The 23,048-nt window shown below is 33.3% G+C and overlaps 1 protein-coding gene across 15 annotated transcripts in view; it reads left to right on the plus strand.

Moving 5' to 3' along the window:
- LOC111002933 (MAP/microtubule affinity-regulating kinase 3) overlaps positions 1-23,048 on the plus strand; it is a 129,970-nt gene that overhangs the window by 95,533 nt on the left and 11,389 nt on the right. For 12 of the 15 annotated variants that reach the window (XM_045629378.1, XM_045629384.1, XM_045629381.1 and 9 more), the window contains 14 exons: positions 8,800-8,896; positions 9,679-9,827; positions 9,943-10,050; positions 10,334-10,456; positions 11,222-11,357; positions 12,694-12,829; positions 13,607-13,791; positions 15,510-15,622; positions 15,983-16,079; positions 17,485-17,598; positions 20,717-20,790; positions 20,898-20,954; positions 21,755-21,894; positions 22,289-22,453. In XM_045629378.1, coding sequence (XP_045485334.1) covers positions 8,800-8,896; positions 9,679-9,827; positions 9,943-10,050; positions 10,334-10,456; positions 11,222-11,357; positions 12,694-12,829; positions 13,607-13,791; positions 15,510-15,622; positions 15,983-16,079; positions 17,485-17,598; positions 20,717-20,790; positions 20,898-20,954; positions 21,755-21,894; positions 22,289-22,453 — 1,694 coding nt within the window. The remainder of the gene's footprint in view (positions 1-8,799; positions 8,897-9,678; positions 9,828-9,942; positions 10,051-10,333; positions 10,457-11,221; positions 11,358-12,693; positions 12,830-13,606; positions 13,792-15,509; positions 15,623-15,982; positions 16,080-17,484; positions 17,599-20,716; positions 20,791-20,897; positions 20,955-21,754; positions 21,895-22,288; positions 22,454-23,048) is intronic. The other 3 variants (XM_022273226.2, XM_022273230.2, XM_022273229.2) reach the window with 3 other exon arrangements.

Here is a 23,048-nt window from a genome sequence, read left to right on the forward strand (position 1 = left end):
CATGATTTTTTTAATAGTTGGAAATTGTATTCGTATAAAATTTTAAACTAGATTTTTTATAAAACTCTAAAACATCCGTCTTCTAGATGTAACATGTTCGTGTTTTCGTTCATTGTTAACAGAGTGGAGCACTGTTTGTCCTAATGGCGTTCCGCTTTGAGCGCACCAATTAGGCTGGAGTGCTCTGACAACTTTAGCAAAACTTATAAGGGATATCTCTGCATGCGTTTGTATACGATGTTTTATTATAGAAAAATAAAAACAATCAATTGGAAGAAACAGTAATTTTCTTGACATATGACCCATTAGTTTTGTGGGACGTGTGCTATGTAACTGTCCTGCAGTCTAGAGTGAAATTGGACGGTAGATCGGCTACGTTTTTGAACTTTAAATTAGTTGCAAAGTGTAAAAATCTTCAAGCATAACTTTTGGCCATGTAAATGTTATTTTTTTTCGTAATTTAAGAGTAATACTAGAAGAATTTTATACATATAATTGTATATGCAATTCATAACAAAAATTCATATCAAACACCCGATATATATATAAAAATCAGTGGCCTTTTGAGGTATGGGCATCGGATTTCTGCATCTGTTTCATAATCATACTGTGCCTGACGCACGCCGTCGACTTTTTGGGTCTAAGGCAAGCCGGTTGCCTCACGATTTTTTCCACCGTTCGAGCGAATGTTAAATGCGCACATAGAAAGATAGTACATTGGTACACAGCCGAGGATCGAACCTACGACCTCAGGTATGAGATTCGCACTAGGCAAACACAGCTCTACCCCCACACTTAATATATGACAATGTATAATATAAGTTGCGTCTCCTTTTACGTTTAAAAATTAAGTTAATTATATAGTCGTGTACTTATTTTGTTTATGTTTAAGTTTTTTCCTTCCGTTCCCTTCTATTTCTACTTGTGAATTAGTATCAGATTGTAAAACACGAGTTTAATTAATCGGAGACGGAAATAAATTTTTATGTAAATCATACAAAAATTGAGAAATCACGTTAAATTTTCTCTGACTCCTTTGTATTTACAAGCATTTCTTAATTACGGCCAACTCGAGTGAAATTAATTTGCGAAATTCCATAGTTGAAAAAGTAAAGTTCATTTTTCTTTTAATAATTGTTTCGTTCGTTTTTCCAGTTTTCCTCTCCAAATGCTCTTCAAACTAGAAGGGTTCTCGGACGATAATAGTATATGCTGTGTGTAGGTACAATGTCTGCGTTAATTTTATGTAGGGTCGGAAAGTGTATACATTGGGGTAAAGTTAAAAAGTATATAACATACTTTTTGGTTTAGAATTTTGTGACTTAATTGGAAATAAATATGTAAAAAGTCAACATATTTCTGTATTGCGGTGCTAAATTAATTTTTATGTTCAAAACACTTATTATAGTTTGATAGTAAACTTCATACTTAAGAGAAACAGTTAAGAGTGTAACTTTGAAGCAATGAAATGACGCGAAGTAGGAATTTAGTTCGATTTTCCACGACGATTGTTTTTATTTGTCAAATATCTTGCCAATGCGTTTCTGGTAGGTAGTCTTCTATCACCTTCATCTATACTGCGGTCTAAATTTCGACAATACAAATACATATACAATACATACATATACATTCCTAATTTAGTTTAGAACCGACGTTGGTAAAATTCGCTTTATTGTAATGTTTTCATGTTAAGAATTTTTTCACGCGCTTTGCAATTTCGTTCGTAGCAGGAGATAGGAACCGCCATCCGGATTCCGGACATCCGTCCCCGACGGGAAACTATTGAAGTGGGTCGCTCCATGCTTCATTACTGGAGTCCTGTATTATGTTACAGAAAAAATGTGCTGGAGATGTTATTCTCTATTGGATTAGAAAACATCTATTTTGTTGAATGTTTTTTTTTTAATTTTGCTGTCGTTTTATTAACGTAATTTAGTAAATAAGGTTTAGTTTTATATTGCTTTTTACAGTTAGGTTAGATCGTAATGTTTAATTCTGTCTTTGTGCACAGATTTAGTCATTTTGTTGTTAATATTTATTGTTAATCAAGTATTTGTTATTTTAATAACGATATGTATTGTTTTTTTCAGGTAAGCTGGTGACAGTATCAGTAGGATATGGGTAACGATGATTTAAGGTAAAATTATAGCAGTGATATACTAAGTTGAAAGCTTTGTAAGTTCTTAAACGTCTCTAATATAAAGATAAAATATACAGCTCATAAAGGTGCAGTAATCTTGTAGCTTGTCGTTTATTTCTCATTAGACATGAACGTGTGTTGACTTGGGAGTGTCAGTCGTTCGAAATGTATGAGGATATTTTGTGTTATGAAACATGACACGATTAAAGTTATGTGGCCCTAACAAAAACCCTGTAATAGAACGCTGTTGGCCTAGTGTTTTCGTTAGCGTGTGGCTATCAACCCCAGTAGTGAGTTCAAATCACTGCTTTTGTTTACGCATTGCCCACTCGCTCGTACCTTAATGGAAGAGGTTAGAGGAAGCGAGAAGCCCGAAACCCCAAAATAGCCTATGATTTATTATTTGCCGAAGGTTTTCTTTCTACAACTGCGAGTCTATTGTTACAAACTTTGCGTGAGTTACTAAGATACCTAAAGACTTTTAATATCATACTATTTGATATAATTTAATTATTAGGCGTTAAATCTGCGTGAATATGTAAGCGCATAATTTATAACGGTTGATAATTTTTCACGCCCTATATCTATTGTATACAGGCCTTGTTCGTGCTCCAATGCACAGGGTGCTTGAAATAGCAACCCGAGTCGGTCAGTCTGCCTCCGGTGCTCCTTTAATACGGGGTCTCCTGAAATAATAAAAAAACGCGTACAACACAGTCGTAAATTGTTTCAAAGTATATTAGGCGCGAGTGATATAGCGGGGATGGTTTAAATTATATATGAAAATTTAAGTTATTAAAACTGTCCAAATGAAATATTAGCAATCACGGTATTCCAATAAGACAGCTGTCACTGACATATCAAAGCCGAGTCTGCTTGACCCGTGTTCTGACCTCTGGTGTCCTAAATAGAGGACAGATGTATTAAATATCGATTTTGACGCGATCCCATATTTTCACATTAATAACTATGATTTTGGCCCAAATAAATTTTCTAAATCATTGATGATAAACGTGAAATTTACTTTGTCATACTTACAATCCTGTCAAGACAGGTGACTCTAAATTCTCAAGAATGCACAACAAATGAATAAAATTTACACACGAACCAATAACAAGTATAGGAAATTAATTAGGAGAACAACAAAAATAAACTAATTACTATAGTATAGGCATCAACAAATAATAGAATTTTTGTCAATTCATTCAACGGATATTAAAAAAAACATGGTGTGCCTTCATCGTGATGGATCATCATGTATATATATGTAATTATTTAAAGGCTGCCAAAGCATTCGCGAGTGCTGTGAGATTGGGAATGTTCATGGGCATATCACTTAATATCAGATGAGTTTCCTGCCCGTTTGCTTTCTGTTCTCTAAAAAAAAACCCGATTAAATGTGATTTTCGTGACATTAACAGTATTGTAGAACCTTTAAGAATTCTATCAAATAACGTAAAAACAATTTATAAATCCGAATTACGTTTTACCGACTTCATGAAAACTAAATCAGTTTAATTGCACCGTTTATCTGGTACGAATCGAAACTATCTCTTTTCATCGCAGACATTTGTTTTTTTTTGTTTAAAATATCTATGTTATATAATTTATGTTTTAAAACATGCATGTTTCACTCTTTATAACTAAACTGTTGATTATTATAAATAACTTTACTTTGACCGATATTTTTTAAACAAGTCAATTAATCTAACAGAAAGAAACGAAAAGCTTTTAGTTTAAGTGAATTTAGATTGACTTAGTTTTTATGTATAAGGGAGCTTTTGACTAGTAAATAATTTTAATACTGACCCAATAAAAGAACTAAATACAAATCGATCCAGGCATTATATAGCTAACTAACCAATACGAGTATTGATTTCGGATTGAATTAATATTATATTCAGGCTATTTTGAATCGAAGGTTCTTACGTAGACTCGTAAGTGAACTGTCTATTCTGTGCCTGTGTGTGTGTTAATTTATCTTAAAGCCTTAGTTTTGTGTATATGTCGTGTACATAGAATAATGATATAGTATTGCTGATCCTTAGATAGGTAGATACATCTATATATAAACGTTTTGTTAATAATGGTGCTCAAACATACATCTGTGTGCGAGTGTGAAAGGAACAGAATACAGACTCTTAGCGTCAATACCAAGCAATTGATTGGACGCACTCGCGAGCCCTCTGGCATTGAGGGTGTCCATGGGCGGCGGTATCACTTAACATCAGGTGAGCCTCCTGCCCGTTTGCCCCCTGTTCTAAAAAAAAAAAAAAAAAAAAAAAAAAAAATGAAGTTAGAGGAAGAATAATAGTTTTAAAGAAATATTTTCATCAAATGAAAAATAACCATTATTAAGGTTATATTATATATAACAGAGGATGTTAATATAAGTTGACAATTCGTTAATTTAAATTTAAGTTTCGTCATATTTTTTATCATTATTCGTTTTCTTATGTCTATTGACACATGTCACAACGACTACATCTATGGTATTTTCTTTTTATAATGTAATCTTATTTAATAAATAGTATTACACGTGACATACGCCATCCTGTTTTGAACAGCTCTAAACAAAGACATACGACATATCTTAGGAAATTAGGTTTATTAATGAAAAGGTATTAACATAAGAGGTTTTTATTGGTAACTGTGTTTATAATTGTGCCATTTAGCTGTTTTTGAGCATAAAAACATTAATCATCGCAGTTATGATTCATTCTTAAGTATTAAATGTAGACAAAGAATTGTTTTTTGTACTGATTATATATAGTTATTATGTTGTTGGTGTAATTTAAACTGTAATTTGAGTTGTATGATAATTTTTCAAGGTTAATTGTGATGGTTTTTCAATTTTGATTTGTATCAGTTAGTTGTTTGTCCTGTAACATAAATAAGTGCGTTACTGGCCTTTTAAGAAGCAAGCTCTTTTCTTGAAGGACCTTAAATCGAATTGTTTCCTAAGAAGTGAGCAGCTGGTTCCACATAGTGGTGGCAAAATTGTATTTTTACAAATTAGTGTGATTTACGCTGAATACTTTTTTAATTAGGTATCCCATACGAGTGTTGACTTTAGATGAGGATATTTTATAGACTAAGCTGACACTGTCTAGACACCGAGACATCTTTCAACATCTAGAATATTAATATTCTATTAAATTTATATCCTTTCGGAAATGGTTTTCTAATAAAATTGCTCGTCGAATGAAAATACTCTTATTCTAGAACACCTGTATAACAATGAAATTATGAAGAGCAGTTAGGTTTGCTTCACCATAGAACAGTATGTGACGACTAAAACATCTCAATATTCTAGAGCTAGAAGACCGGCAGTGGTCTGGGCAGCCGATAAATGAATAGACCCTTCAAATGGGCCACTACACATGCCGGCACCAAAGAACAGATGCGCTCATAACCTTAGGGCTGATTTCAAATAACCACAGAAGAAGGAAATGTTAAAGTATCTGACTTAAAAGGCAGTTGAAGGATAGTGGAATCTCTATAACTCGATCCTAGTTAAGTCGAAATATTAAGTATGCCGAAATAATTGCCACGCCCTTCCGCTAAAGCGTGAACTGTAACTGGAACAAAATGTTATTTCCTTACGAAGTATTGATAATAAATTATATAACTCGAATTTCAAAAAGGATACTCTGTATGTCGTAGTTAGTAAAACAAAATGACGTCTTACTTGAATTTCCCCGAAATAATAGTCATAAAATCCAAATAATCTATTATTTAAATTCGACTCTACAAATCCAAAATATATTTAGAAATCCTCTCAAAATCTCTTACAAGTCGAAATTTCAGCAGTTCAATCATATTATGTATCTCGAAGTTCATGTTAATTTCAAACTCCCTTGACATTCGTGTTAGAGATTCTACTGTATTATTATTAATGCTGTAATAAGACTATTAATTGAACGATACCAGAATGTTTACTGAATTAATCGCTTTATCACATAATATAATTAAATAATAAATTAGTGTTAATTTACATTCGGTGCCATAATAACGTGTTGTGTTAAAGTTCAGTGTGTTTGTGTTATTGTTCTGATAATACATTAGACGTCATTGCTTAGTAATGGACATTTAGATGTTAGACAAGGAATTTATGTACTCTCATGAACAATATTCCTTTTTTTATGAGAACTTAATTACACCGATTACACGTCGCGTTCGGACAGTAGATATTTTTTTATGAATTAGTTTTCTGGGCTCGTAAGGGACCGTTTAAGTATTACGTTACCAGATTTACTGCAATTTATCCCCCCCCACCACTCCTCTTGTCAGCAAAAATAAGCAAAGGTCACAAAAATTATAGTACATAGACGTATTAAGTTGGTTGTTTATAGGAATCCTTGAAGATGTATTTAGTTTTCAATTACATGTGTATACAAGTAAATAATTAGTGTTGACGTAATCACCAAATGAGAAAATTAAAAACCCCCCTCCTACAATACGGAATACACGAACGGCCTTCCTGATTTGAGGTTAGGTGGAAATTATAAAAATACTATATGTGGGTGGGATTTTGGTAAAAACTATATCAGTTTTATTGGATTCTGTTACTTAGTGTTGCTTAGTGTTTTCGTCCAAATTTATGCATGGAGACGGAGGATTATTTTAGCTAATTGCAATTCGATTTATTGAGGTTAAAATTAATTTAATTTCATTGATAGGATATCGGCGTTTTAATAGTTTATTTCATGAACCTAACCAACTAAGTAATTCCTCATACGGATAGCAGCTAGTCCGAAGCCGTGACAAATTCAGTAAAGTTATGTTTCCTTGATAATGTTTTAAAATAAAAATCATACTACTGTACCCTATATTCAATTGGCGTTTGCATATTAAGACTTGTGCAAATAGAATGACGTAAACTTTAAGTATTTATTAAAATTAGATTCGTTTAAAATAAAATTAATAATTTCGCAATCTTTTGTTTAGACTGGAGGTCAGAACTAGGTGATAGCTGCTTATGAAATTATTAAGTAAATCAGTAAAATTGCGTCGACGATACACACAAGTGATATTTGAATATGTTTAGTTTTATTTCACTAATGGTAAATAGTGAATGAAGAGTTAAGATAATAATTAACAAGTGATAAGCGGCTTTTATGTTCCAAATTTAAAAATCAGAAGTGTTTAAAAATTTGATGACGTTTTAAAGTCTCAAAGCGAAATACATACTTAATACATAAGTGTAATAGTTTGTCGACTTTGCTGCCTTCCGTGGTAGCTACTATTGTTAAGTGTGCTCTAAATCAGTCAAAATAAATCCCCAAACGATGAGAAACCGTGTCCTACCCCTGTTGGCTCCCGTGTTCTTGTCGAAGCTATGGAGGAGACGTCGTAGAGCGAAAGCCATTGAGAAATTACACGGGGTAGGTTTGACATTACATTACAAAAGCTTTTTGTTTATTTTTGTATGGAATTTGGAAGCTCTCCGTGGGTGTATTCGGAGCTAAATAGAACATGAATCGTTCGTTACATAACCTGAAATTATTGTAATATTTCGTGATAAGGCCTCATCTAAAATTGTACCAATTACCTACTACAATAGTTGTAGGTAGGTGAAACTATAGTTGATTCGACTTGATGGTAGAAAAGGTCAACGTAACTTGTACCCTGTAGATGTTTCATTTGTCCCACCGTTCAGAAATCGTAGTTTTTTTCTGTTCATGTTTGTTATGTTTGCAGTGATTGTTACATTCAATTATGGATTTAATTTTCCTTATGTACCGAATGATTTTGTAAATATAAATAAATAACTGAATTGGTAGATTACTGGATTTTCACACCATGTTTGTGACTAGACTTCTAACATTAATTTACTATTAATGTTTAGTTCTATCTTCGTCCGTGAACTGGCTAATCTAAGTGAACCTTAATATCAATAAAATCAATATATGTAATAGGACAAAGGACAATAAGCTGAACTATTTGATTGTTATTTGTATTCTAGAGTTTGATAACCAAGCATTCAGTACCGCAGAGGTTTTATATCCAAATACTGAATTAAATTTGTATATCACTGTTTTATAAACACAGCTTACTATTACAGCTATCTTTTACTCAAGAGGGCAATAAACATCATAAAGACGTAGTTAATTTTGTCAGATTGAAGCTTTCAATAGATTTGGGCGCTTAGCCTAAATCTGTTTTCATTTCCACAAATAGGAAAAACAAGAATCCTGTCGCGAAAGGGCCGTAATTTCTTAGATAAGCTCAAGGTCGTCGACCTTGCGTAACTGCGTAGTAGAGTTTCTTGAACTGTCTCCATAGTTCTCATGAACGCCTGGTAACTGAAATTCGTTAATATTTAATACAAGATTCCCACTATGTAAAATTTTGTTGGGTTTAATTACCTTAGAAACTAACAGTTTGCTAATAACAATACTAGTAATCAAAGAAAATGAGATTTTATAACTTCTAAATATTACGTACGTTTATATATTACGTATCAAATGTTAAATACATACCACATTGAGCTTAAATAATGCTTAAATCAAAAATTGACAAGTGGCACATACTATTGTGCCGTGGAATTTTTTATTAATAAAGAATTTTTAATCGATAATTTTGGCGCCTGTTATAGTAATGGTTTGTGATGTATTATTGTTTTTTGTGTAATATCATTTATTTACTAATTACAGAGTGCTTCGGAGACGTCTGCGGGCGCTGGGGGTGCCTCGTCGGGGGGCAGCGCCCGGGTGTCTTCACGGTCGAGGACATCAGAGGAGCCCCACATCGGTTAGTAACTTACGAGCTTAATTTATTTTAGTTTTGTCTTTGGTATAGAGAAACAGCGCGGTTAAAGACGTTATTTATCTGTTGTGCAACCAAATTTTCATTAACTGTGAATACTTCTTCATGTCGATACAGTCCTAAATACGGCCTTTTTTTTAATGAGGTGGAAATGCATTAATGCAAGCCCGCATCAAGAATATCGAACTTGACGCGGGGACTGTGGGGCTGGATCTACACTCAAAACCCTCTGCTATTCAGAGGGGTAGCGAGACCCTACCCACTAAACATACCTCAGCCCATCACACGCCCTTAAGATGGGCCCTCGGGGTTCGCTAGGCATTCTACCTAAGGCCCAAATACGGCCTTAGTCAGCATTAGCTTACTTAAATAGACTACATAGCCATGTGAATGCCGAGGCAATCCAACTTCTTGATACGACAGGATTAAGACGCCTAAAGAGAACTATACCTTTTGAGTTAATAAACCTAGTGTAATGAATATGAGTGCAAGTGCATACCGCACAGACTGCATCAGACACATGATCATAGTGTCAAAGTTAGTTTAAGCGATTCATTATTATTGTAGAAAATCAAGTCAACGTAACATTACTTCTTAGCTATATAGTATAGGCTAGATAGTAATTTATGTAGTCGCACTTTTTTTTGTTAAATTTATTGTAAGAAAAAACTGTGAATAAAAGGTTTTTAAATCATATGAAAATATAGGTGTAAATTATATTTTGAATGGATGATATGATACAATTAATGGTTTACGGTATTTTTCAGGCAAGTACAAACTCCTGAAGACGATAGGGAAAGGCAACTTCGCAAAGGTGAAGTTGGCGAAGCATGTGCCGACAGGTAAAGAGGTGGCCATCAAGATCATAGACAAGACTCAGCTCAATCCTGGCTCACTACAGAAGTTATTTAGAGAGGTATTACTTATAAACACTTCTTAGCTTATTATTAATAATGTAGAATCAATGTTCAATGTTAATGGATGTGATGAAAGTTTCTTACTATTATTAATCATGTTACATAAAATTTCAGGTGCGGATAATGAAGATGTTGGATCATCCAAATATAGTGAAACTTTTCCAAGTCATCGAAACGGAGAAGACATTATATTTAGTCATGGAATATGCATCCGGTGGTGAAGTAAGTAAATAATTAATAAATATATAGTCAATATAATATATAATGTTTGGTTCTTTGGACATACGAGGTTATCATTCTACTGCGACGTATATATCTATATTCGTCGGCTTATTATTTGAATTTATAATGGAACAATTAATTAAGATATATGTTAGTAGGTACTATTCATTTTAATGACGTATCCTGGTCATTAGCAAATGGTGAAAATTCTACCATAACTTACTCATAGCAACTATTCACATAAATTTAATAACAAAATTGAAAATAAATTGTATTTTTTCAGGTGTTCGACTATTTAGTGTTGCACGGACGTATGAAGGAGAAGGAGGCTCGCGCTAAGTTTAGACAGATCGTCTCCGCGGTGCAGTACTGCCATCAGAAACGGATCATTCACAGGGATCTCAAGGTATACCTTCTAATAATCCAGCTGTGCACCAATGGGCTTCTTCTTCACGTGCCCATTGAACATTAGCTTAGGAGGAAAACTCAAAACATCACTTGCAAGTGAAAAACGGAAATTCGGCCCCATATGGAGTACTGTTCTCACCTCTTGGGGCTCCCCAGTACCAGCTCCTTCCACTCGAATCGTTGAAGACCAATCTTGATCTTTTGATTTGATGGCTTGATCCTTTGGAGTTGCGTAGAGATGTGGGGTCACTCTGCATCTTCTACCGCATTTACCATGGAGAGTGTTCAGAGGAGTTGTTCGGATTAATACCTGCAGCTGAGTTTCATCATCGGACGTCGAGGCAGAATACGAAATTCCACCCGTATCACCTCGACGTCCGCCGTTCCACAACTGCGCGTTTTTCTAGGCAGTTTTTGTCGCGCACCACCACTTTGTGGAACCAGACGCCTACTGAAGTATTTCCGAACCAATTCGTCTTAGGGTCCTTCAAGAAAAAAAGTACCAATTCTTAAAAGGTCGGCAACGCACTCGCGAACCCTCTGGCATTGCGAGTGTTCATGGGCGGCGGTATCACTTAACATCAAGTGAGCCTTCATTCCATTTGCCCTGATCTATAAAATCGAATCGAACGATGCGTAGGTGATATTAAAAAAATATTGAACCGAATTTATTGAAATTTCGTCCGGCTCTTATAAGTTCTCTGCCTTTGCTATTGGACTGGTGGAAATGTAGCAGAATTAAAAGAGATAATATGAATTTCAGGCGGAAAACCTACTGTTAGACGGCGAGATGAACATAAAAATAGCCGATTTCGGTTTCTCGAACGAGTTCACCCCGGGAGCGAAGTTGGACACCTTTTGTGGATCACCGCCCTACGCTGCCCCAGAACTTTTTCAAGGTAAACATTCTGCTGCAGAAGGAGAATGAAAGACAATATTTAGTCTTACTATCTTCTTAATATTTATCTGTTTACGGATCATTAGAATGTGTACCGCAAATTTAAATAAATCTGATACATTGAATTGAAATGTGTGATAGAACATATTTATTTATTTAAAAAAAATAAAAATAAAATAAAATACGTTTATTTTGGAACATAAGATCTTCTAGGTATCACTTATACCACGTCAATCAATTCAAACTTGTAGGCATCCCTACTTATCGGCAAAGACAGAGGGTGTAGGCCGAGAGAAAAAGCCGGCGTAAAAAACTCTCGGTACTCTTTTAAAAAAGCAAATCATTAAACAATATTTAAAACAAATATATCAAATTAATTAGAGGCAGCCTGCCCAGCACTAGTCCCAGGCCCTTTTATCAACTAGATAATCAATAACTTTATAGTAAGCCTTTTTACATTTATTTATTTAGTACTCCTTCAGCTAACATAAATTATATAAAATTACAAACAAATATACAGAGAATATAGCCAATGATGGAATACATAGATAATACATACATTTAACAGCAAAAATATTTAAAAAAGGGAACAAACAAACAAAAATTATTTAATACATTTGACTAAATGTGATTTAATTTATTTAACTAAGCCTAAATTAGTTGTGTTGTGTGTTGATGTAAAAGTGTGTGTACGTGATGGTGTCTATGTGGGGTGTGCTCATGATGTCAAATATCATTAATCAGATGTCAGTTATGCTTACAAAAATCTGTTTAGCGCAATATTTATAAATATAGATGGCGCCACAAACATAATATCAAACGTTAAAAATATATATAACAAACAAATTTCGTTCGTACAAACGAAGCAGTATTTGTATAAGTGTTGGCCTAGTGGCTTCAGCGTGCGACTCTCATACCAGAGATCGTAGGTTCGATCCCCGGCTGTGCACCAATTGACTTTCTTTCTATGTGCGCATTTAACATTTGCTCGAACGCTGAAGGAAGTTTAGAAAAGAAGAAAAACAGTTTTGCTTGCTTATTAATTAATAATTGATTTTCTTTTTTAATCATTTTAATTATTGATTTGTAGGATAAGAAAGTTTTAAATATTGTTTAATTATATTATATATCTTCTACAGATCTATAAATATTTGAATAATACATTCATATGGACTTAATCATAATGGGAAAATTGTCTGAAACAATATCATAAATACACAAAGGTCCTTTTGTTGAAAGCTCTAGTTATGAATAATTGTATTACAATGATGTTAATATACGGATTATTTTCTGTTTTTTTTTTAAAGTTAAGTAATAAAAATTATCTACTTTTTCAGGAAAGAAATACGATGGTCCGGAAGTGGATGTGTGGTCGTTGGGTGTGATTTTGTACACTCTGGTCTCAGGTTCGCTTCCCTTCGATGGATCTACGCTTAGAGAGTTGAGAGAGAGGGTGCTTCGAGGGAAATATAGGTATGCTATTTAGTATTTATTATACATACATATATACCAACATGGAACATTTTGCTATGCTGCCCCAGAGACTGTTCGGTTTCCCAGAAATTTTTTAGGTTGTTCTGTGAATTGTTCTGTATATAAAACTCAGAGTTCAAGTCATAATTAATAAATTAAAAAATAGGGTTTTTATAACCATATAAAAATACATTTTGTCTAAAAATGATAAAATAAACAGTCTACACATACTAGCAATCCCAATTTTAAACAGAAGAATGAATTTCTCTAGTTGGAATTCATGATGCCGATAGGCGAGTTTATTGCGGACTAGGATATTGCGAAAAAACTTCATTTTTTTTGACAACTTCAAAAATACTTTTTATTATTTGTCATTATTGAGGGTGGGTGTAATACTATATAGAATATATTATTGTATGGAAGACAAGCTAAACCAACCAAAGGAAGATTTTGAAGCTTTAGCTTAATTCGTCGGTACATAGAAAGACGTTACATGGAGTTTACACCGTATTATAAATATTAGTATTATAGACTGATTAAAAATTCTCCTAATCAGACTATAGATATGGATATTCGATGATTTTCTTTTCTTTTTTCTTTTTTTTCCAAGAGCGCATCGCATCGTGCAATCAGTCTTCTGACTATGAGCAGATAAGTTGTAGGAGGATTTTCTTTTCGAATAAAAAAAATTAAAGCTTTAAGAGAATTTGTAAATTGAGATAGAGATAGAGAGAGAATTGTACACCTCAAAAATCTTAAAACAAAAATGTTTTGCAGAATACCGTTCTACATGTCAACTGATTGCGAGAATCTGCTGAAGAAGTTCCTCGTGCTGAACCCGGCGAAGAGAGCCTCCCTCGAGAGCATCATGCGGGACAAGTGGATGAACACGGGCTACGAGGAGGACGAGCTCAGACCCTTTGTGGAACCGCAGCAGGACTTCAAGGACCATAAACGGATAGGTCAGTGATAATGATTTCATTACATTTATTACTAATTTTCTATATCATCTCAATACAACATATATTTACCATAATTTAAATATGACAGTACTATGAATAGTGCATTTTATTACAATTATTTACATACATTAATAAATAGTTGTAACTTATCATGTATGAAGTTTTGTGAGAAAATGAATAAAGTTAATCTATCACGTGTTCGAATTTTTGGAAAAAATATTTCCCATAAAAAAATTTTTATTTGAAATTAATCTGCAGAGAGCTTTGCGACCTTTACAGAAATTATTACTTAGATATTTGAAGGTATTAGTAAAAGTTCATTTTTGATTCAAATAATTTTTATTATTGTCTAAAAATATACTATATCTATAAAATTAGATTTTAAGATTATGTATTTAATTATCACATAAACTAAATTATGGTCACACACATATACTATGCTAAAAGCGAGTTTAATTTCATTCACAGTTTTCCTTTACCTTAAGCTTCACTAACGCTTTCACACTAATATACATGAAGTATTTTATGCTTGGTTGAACTTAAAATAACTAAGACCCAAAAATTACTCTTAGAATATTTACAAAACGTTCGTCTAATAATGTAAATTTTAATTTTAAGTTAACATTTGTCTAAACCAGTGTTTCCCAAAGTTGGTTCCACCCCCCATAGGGAGCAATAGGATTGTTAAAAGGGAATATCCGAAATTTTATTAATTATTTGTACATACTTTGAATTTCAGTTATTATGTTTAGAAAATTTGCTTACTGTGTTTCGTTTACAATTTCCTAGTGATTTCTTCCTAAAAAGGTTTAAGTTTCTTAATTCAATTCTAAACCATTAACAATAATTCAAGGTTCTTAATTCAATTCAAGTTTTTAAAATTAAAAGCTTTGTATAGTTGGGGCATAATAATTTTAGAAAGAAAGTACTTAAAACTTTGGGAAACACTGGTCTAAACTATTTTTTAAATTTAATGACTATGAAATATTGTATTTATTGGCTTTATTAACTCAAAAATCACATCCTTAAAATTAATCCTCACTTTGAAACTTTTAAAATATTTGCATTATCATTGATACTTGTAAACATTTTCCACACACAAGCAAATAACATGTATTTGATGATATTTCTTATATTTCATGCGTGCAACGTATACGGGCACAGCGCAAGTTGGTACGTTCACGATCTCCATATAAATACGTGGTCGTGATATTCTGTCTTGTTTTTCTATCTCTATCAATTAAATAACTTAAAATGAGATTTTATATGTTTTTTATAAAACAATTTGTTTAAATGATACGGTTTGCAAGATAAGATTTCCGTTATAGTTTTTTTTTGGATTTTCATTTAAGAAAAAGGTTTAACACTTTTTTGAAGTTATTTATGTTATAGTGATAATGATACAAGACTGAAGTTAAATGTTGTTTATTTATTTTACCAGCCTGAACACTTTTGCTTTATGTTATTTTTTAGCTTATTAGATGCATGATTTTTGCCTTAGCTGTTCCAGGTAGGTTCAAGTACCTCTGGTTTATAAAATTATGGAATTTCATCTTCAACGGTAGAAATTAGAGATTCTGAAATAAGATACATATTCAATGTTTAGAACTATAGTCAAGTCCCGATCTCTGGTCCCAAAATTAGTATAATTTATTATGAACTGGCTAATTAAAATTTATTTGATTCGATTATATTAATTCGGGTTCTAAACATTTCAGAGGCACTAGTGTTGCTAGGTTACAACAGGCAAGAAATCGAGTACTCGTTGGCGGAAGCGAAATATGACGACGTGTTCGCTACTTACCTCCTTTTGGGGAGAAAAAGTACAGATGTGAGTTGTCTATGGTTTTTCAAATTCTTTAATAGATTATCTAAAATTTACTTGGTCGTTTTGTTTTAAGACTGTAAACTAGATCAAGAAATAATTTTGTCTTTGACCTTTGTGTGTGACTGAAATTACACTGAAATAGAATTTGCTTGATTGTTGAAATACAAATAACGTATTTATAATAAGTTTTCTTTAGGGTGAATTTTTTTATTTCTGTTAGTTTTTTTTATAGAAATTTTAACCTTTAAAAAATTGGTCATCTATCATTGACGTGCTTGATTCAAACAGTTTTATGAACATATGAACTACGTACAATACTTTAAAAAAAATCACCTAATAATTTATTTATTTCATAATTTTCAGCCGGAATCGGATGGGAGTCGATCGGGATCGTCTTTGTCTTTGCGGAACGCGGCAGCCCCGCCCAACTCTCAACAGCAAACGGGGAACGCACATGCAGGTAAAAACACGTCAATGAACAATGTGAAGTGAAGAAAACTTAAACTTTGACAATTCGTCGAATGCCCTCTGGAAAAAATGTCATTAGTGTCAGAAGAAAATGGCAATAGTCATGTGATACCAACTAATTAAAAATTGAGGAAGGACAAATAACCAATGTGTATAGTCTATATGATATGAAACATTGTTAGAGTTTGGATTATTTGCTGACAAATAGAATTGCCTTAAAGATAACATACTCACAAAATAGCGCCATGTATACTCGCTTCAGGGTTAATAAATACAAATAATTGGGGCTTTTTATTTCAGGGCTATAGCTTATCTAACAGGGCTGACTATATGCCGTGACGTGCTCTTGACATCTGTCAAATGTCACCATTTGACAGATGTCATCGTCATGGAATATTGGACGTAGGCGTTAGATATCATTTGAGGTCCATTTGTTAATTTTGGGCTGGCAATTAAATGGATAGATGTTTACATCCAATTGATTGTTAGCGTCTATGCTTTTTATTTTATTGTGTATATTATGTGTGCTTTAACGTGCTGTACGCCCATCATAGAAATTGTATCGTGCGTTGTAACTTTGATTTTTCCGTTTGAACTAATTTCGTGTTTTAGGGATGATGTCTAGACGGTTCTTATTTCTATTCTTTATTGGCGAATTGGAGATTTTATTTTCATATGGGAGTAAATTATCTACAAAAATTTAGTAAAATTGATTTACATTTTGATTTATGATTTCGCACGTTTTCAAGTGTATATGAAATTAGTTTGTGAATGGTCTGGGAACCTTTTTCACTTTGATCCTTTAGTGCACGGGTGTGAAATGTTTATTAGTATTTTCCTATGTGTACTGTGTCGTTTACGATACCTGTCTGTATTCAAATGTGAAGTTTCCTATCTTAGGTCTATTTCAGCGGGATTCTAGTTGTGTAGACCTTAAAGGAGAATGCGTCCTGTTGTCTTTGATTGATAGTTTCGTTAAAGGTGAACCAAACGTAATTCGTAAATCGTCAACTCTCTCTCTCTCTCTCTTTCGTAGGCATCTCATGTCTGAGCGTCGTGGTCAGCAACGAATCATCTATGGCAGACTCTCTGCTTCCATCGGTTTCTGTCCAGCGCTACCCTTATGACACTGTATAGCTTTGAAAGGACATAACAGCTGTCGTTGGAGATCTGGGATCAAAGATATATAAAGCGGTCAACTAGATAAATCGAAAAGTCGACTAATTTGTTTATTTTAGAGCATTAGGAATATCGTTATCAGTATCTTGTCAGGGTTACTTGTCACAATTGATAGGACGCTCGTTAGTTAGTCCAGCCGGTGGGGTATGAGGGCATCCTGTAGTCTGTTGAGTATCATGGCTTGTGGTGTACGCGGTCTGTAGTGTGGTGTGGTACAGGCGCGGCGTGCGGGTCTCCGTCCCACCGCGGGGTGCAGCGCAGCATCTCGGCCAGCGCCAGGCCTGCCGCGTCGCGCCGCGCCTCTTCCGGCGCGGAGGTCTTGCGCGCGCAAGGTAAATCCCCCCCCCCCCCCTCCCCCCCACTTCACAATTCACAAATCACTTAGTATTTTTTCATTATTTTCCATAACTCACGATTTACCATCGCTAACCATAGCTTAATTAGTTAGAACTACTTAGGACTTAGTCTAGTAGACTCCACTACTTATTTCGAGAAACACCTCCCCCCACTTCACAATTCACAAATCACTTAGTATTTTTTCATTATTTTCCATAACTCACGATTTACCATCGCTAACCATAGCTAATGTAGTTAGAACTACTTACGACTTAGTCTAGTAGACTCCACTACTTATTTCGAGTAACAGGCTGCACTATTAATACCAGAGTACTATTGGCAAGGACTATAAATACACTAATATCATATAACACTTTAATGGTCATAATTTAATGTTATTTCACTAAAGTGTTATAATTAATAGGTAAAAGTTTCTGTTTTTTAGTTTTAAAATGTTATAGTCAGTTTGAATAGCGATATGTTTGTAAATTCTAATTTAATATTTAAGACGCTCACACTCTGTATACATTTATGTGAATTCATTTATTTATTTATTTATTCAAAAGATTCACAGTGCAATACAGAAATAGATGTATATCCATATATAACATTGTGGGTCGATTACAAATCTTCACAAATAGTTCTTTTATTTTTATATGAAGAAAGTAAACTTCCAAACATTTTTAGTGTAAAACAAAAAACAAAATTTAATTAGTTGACAATAAAAGGTTATTAATGCATTTCATTAATCATGGTTGAAATAATTTTGTGCCAAAAATTATTTCATACACATTTATATGCAGTCACAATCTGTTATAATGACATCGAAGGGGCTACCCATATTTGGTCGTAGAAATGACGTTGTTATTGAGTACCTAATACAATAGAATTTCAAAAAAGTTTATAATTTTTTTTAAAAAGGCCGGTAGAGAAAGACCTTTGATTTTGGTCAATATAACCGGTATGTTGTTCTAAACGATGTCGTCATAAACGGTTTTGACTGTACATTTTACAAAGACATTATCTACCTGTTTCCAAATGATCCTTTATTATCTATGTATAATGCATGTTTATGTGGCTTTTCATGGCATGTATATGGGGCATTTATGTTTTTTTGTGATTTTCTTGTGCTTCCTAGACGTTTATTTGTGGAAGCTTGGTTATTAATTTAATTAGTACATTACATTGATTGTAATATACGATATGAGGCAGCTGTGACGATGAAAACTGTCAAAACTTACAAAACCTAGTTGATGTGAATATTTTTTTTTAATTTACTAGCATATGCATCTGTTACAAAATTATTATATCTTCTCTAGAATGATAACCTCGTATGATCAATTAACCAAACATTACAGGAAACGAAAAATATTTCATTTCGTCAATGTTTGTTTCAATTTTATTGTGCTTTTGTTCATATTAAATTTGTCGATGGTATTTGTTATTTTGTAATAACATAATAGTGCATACTTCACTATTATACCAGTCTAAGGATCTGTTTCGCAATGTACGAATAAAGTACCAAATAGATATGAAACACATACATTATTTGGAAGATAAAAGTTCCAAATAAGAAACTTCACGTTTCATGACGAATAGCGCTATGTGACAGTCGTGAAACGCAAAAATTAACAGTATTTTATCCTACCAATAAGTAATAAATAGCTTATTTGGAACTTATCCGGACATTATAAAACAGACCCTAAGAATAAAGATTATGCTTTTTGACACTCGTAGTTATCATTTTACAGTATATTTCCTTTAATGTTCATTGTCAATTTTTAAAGACGTTATTTATTAGTGGCTTAAGTAACGGTTAACTCATAAAACTGATGAATAATGCTCTGAATTTAAGGATGGCTAAGTTTGAAGTTAATAATGTGTTACACAATTGCACTTTAGATATTTACTCACTAAACACTTTCCTGTTCTTGTGTTAAAATGTTGCATGAACTCTATACCCTCTCTTGAGCATACCTTTTACTGTCATCATGAAAGCATGTTGGAGTATCCATAGCATGTCCCAATTCAACGGATGGACCTGATGATAAAATCATCGAGATTTCACTCATATTAACTTATAAGATTCACTTCTTGCGACTAGGAGTTAATAGGAATAATGGATTTGGACATCACAAATGCTTTTGAGAGGGTATACTATGTATTTGCTTAGAGATTTAACAATTTTGCGCTACCTGTTCATTGGGATCAAATTTTAGATTTACTGAGAATTTATTAAAATTATATTGTCATACTCCAATGTTTGATTCCGTAGAATTCTGACAGCTATCATATTTTGACATGTCAGAAATGGCAAACCATTTTGGCCTGGCATATTTTTTGATTTTAATACGAGTCTGAATATTTGAGTCTATACAAAAACATTATTTGTTAGTGAATGTAACAATTTTATTAAGTGCCATGCTCCATTGAAACATTTAAAGTGGTTTATCGGCGGGTGATAATTATATCCAATTTCATCATAAACAGGAAATAACGAACACGTTAAGATAATATTTTATTTTATTAAAAAGGTTTACCAAACCTGGAATTAGTACGCAGTTATGCCAGCTGAAGTATTGATCGTGATATTGAAATATTTGTTATTTTTGTATTAGGTCACTTGAGTAATAAATATTTAGTTCTACCTTTTTTTAGGTAAAACTAAAAATACGTAGCATTTTATTTTTATTGCACTGAAATAGGTCAAATTTGTCCCTATTTCGGTGAAGAACTTCTTTAGTTGCAAGACTTATGAAATGTCAGAATTCTACAGAATTAAAAAAATCGGAATATACGTAATTTATTAATCAATTCATTTAGGTAATTCATTTGCTAGAAGCACTTGTCTTGTATAAATTCTCATTTGAACAAATAGCGTGTTAACGCGTATCTTGCTTTTAAAAGTCATGTGTTTGACATTTCCCATAATTACGAATAACGAATCGTTGAGGACTTCAATAAATGGTATATTCATCTTGTATTCAGTGCCTATAACAGGATTTAGTATTCGAAAAGATATATCTAATTTCAATAATTATGTGTAACGATCGGTTATTCGTTGATTATAGGAATAGTCTCGAGTAGTGTGTAATTTGAATTTCTGTCTTTCAGTTGGTACCACCACCAGTTCAGCGAACAACACTACGTCTACGGCGACCACAACTACGTCCAATTTCAAAAGACAGGCAAGTTTATAAGAGTTATATAAAAAAAAATGTATTTAGATATTCATGTATGTATGTAGAGCATACAGGTTACTTCAAGAAACTAAATGAATATAATTTATTTTCAGAACACAATTGACTCGGCTTCAATCAAAGAGAATACGGCTCGTATCGCTCAGATGCAGGTAATATGGACTTTCTGCTAATTGTAATAATAATAAAAACTTTATTAATGACAAAATCATATCGAAAACGATTATTCTGTGTTACATGATACATGTTTAAAACAGTTAAAAAAATAGTTTGAGTGTGACAAATTAAGACTGAGCGAACGAGTGAGTGTGTGTGAGTGCGTATGCGCATGTATTTGAGAGAGTAGCTGACAGTTTTTGTTAGTTTTTGAAAGTTGAACTCTGAGTCATTCGAAATCCAACTTGGCTAGTATAATTTCTATATGATTTGTGAGCTTGTTAGATAGTTTGAATATCTCAGTTTCCATTGATTATAAGATATATGAATAGAGTTCACAAAAGAGTGAAAATTTTCTACAATACTTATGAATAGTATAACTAAGGTAATGTTCGTTAACACTATATCGCACTTGGCAGCTTTCATTAACTTTCGCACACTTACACTCACTAGACTCTCCTAGTCTATTCCATTAAAAGGCAAATTTAGTTCTCTGTCGTCTTTTTCCTGTTATATCAAGAAATGGATACTTTAATTTTTATTTGACATCGTTTGTGTCATAATAAGTTTTATATATTTACAAAAACTGAACGCCATTTTATTGCCATTTCTTTAATTATATTATGTCGTTAACTTTATGTTTATATGTAAAATGTGTGAAACTGTCTTCTAGTTTGTGTGTTTGGGTGCCACACAAGTGTATGTTTAACGTGTTTGGGTGTTGTATTTTTTTCTGCCTTAATTTAGACCACATATTTGTTTTTCTTTCAACGGTGAATAATGTACATAATGTCAGGTACAGAACACAGCGCGGCCGACGTCTGCCCAACCCAAGTTAGAAGCGCGCTCGCGCACGTTAACCGGACAGACGAGACGTACGCAGTTTGATCATACGCACACGCCCGCCAAGTTGTCGCCTCCACAGGACACGCCCAGGTTAGCTATTATTAAAATAAATAATTTAATGTAGGTACAGGCAATTTGTTGTGTAGGTAGATGATTTTATTGATTATCAATGTATTTTAATAAGTAAAGTATTGTAATAGAATTGTTAGATTTTGAGGAATAGACAAGATTTATGATAAAAATATTAGCGTTAGAAAAATTTGATGATCTGTTGTCTCGCCGACCGTATTTGCACATTTTGTTTAATCAATTTATTTATCGTTTATACATTCTGTTTGCACATATGTACCACTACACACATTATCCTATGTACTTTATAATTTGTATTTTATTTTTATTTTGTATATATTTATTTAAACAAAGTAGCATGTAACCCAACGCATGCGAGGGGGGGTTGAGGTACTAACAGCATGCATTGAAACAGTGCGACGCAAACGGACGGCAAAAACGGCGCGACTAACGGGCAGACGACCGCGACGAAAACGCACGTTAAAAGCGCGTCTATCTCTTCGAGTACCGGCGCAACGCCCTTATCAGCTGACACCTCGCATAACGCCTCAGCCAGGGATTTAGCTCAGCCAAGGCCGAGGTAAACTTAGGAGAAAATGTTTTATGAAATATAATATATAGGACGTGCTCGTATATTACAGGCTTTTTGCCTCTTCACAAATTTCATCACAAGATAGAATTTTGAATCGTGTACATGACTCGGTATCCGCGCGTATAGTAATATTTATACAATACGTAAATTCTTTACAATAATCAAATAATATCGTTTATGTGTAAACTGCAGCAAACGTCATAGAATTCATAATACGTGTCAACGTATACGAACGCATCCACGGCTACTTGCGTCGTATCAATGTTTTTTCAATTGTATGGTAATAATATTCTGAAAGAACCCACAATTTTAATTTTTTGTTTGGCGTGTTCAACATATAATGATTGGTCAAGTATTAGAACTATTTACAGTTTGTGTTGTATTCTGAACTCCTTTTTTATTTAACTTTTATTCCATAATTAAAGCCGGTATACCGATACTCTATACTCCATACCTAATGTCCGGAATCCTTAGCCATCTGAATATCTGATATCTGATACGATTAAAGATTGTTCCAAGACCTAACAAAGCTATTTTTTTTAAATTAATACACCGGTTTTAATAGTTTTTACATGATAGTAGT

Source organism: Pieris rapae, chromosome 9 (assembly GCF_905147795.1).
Source record: "Pieris rapae chromosome 9, ilPieRapa1.1, whole genome shotgun sequence".
Taxonomy (NCBI): Eukaryota; Metazoa; Arthropoda; class Insecta; order Lepidoptera; family Pieridae; genus Pieris; species Pieris rapae.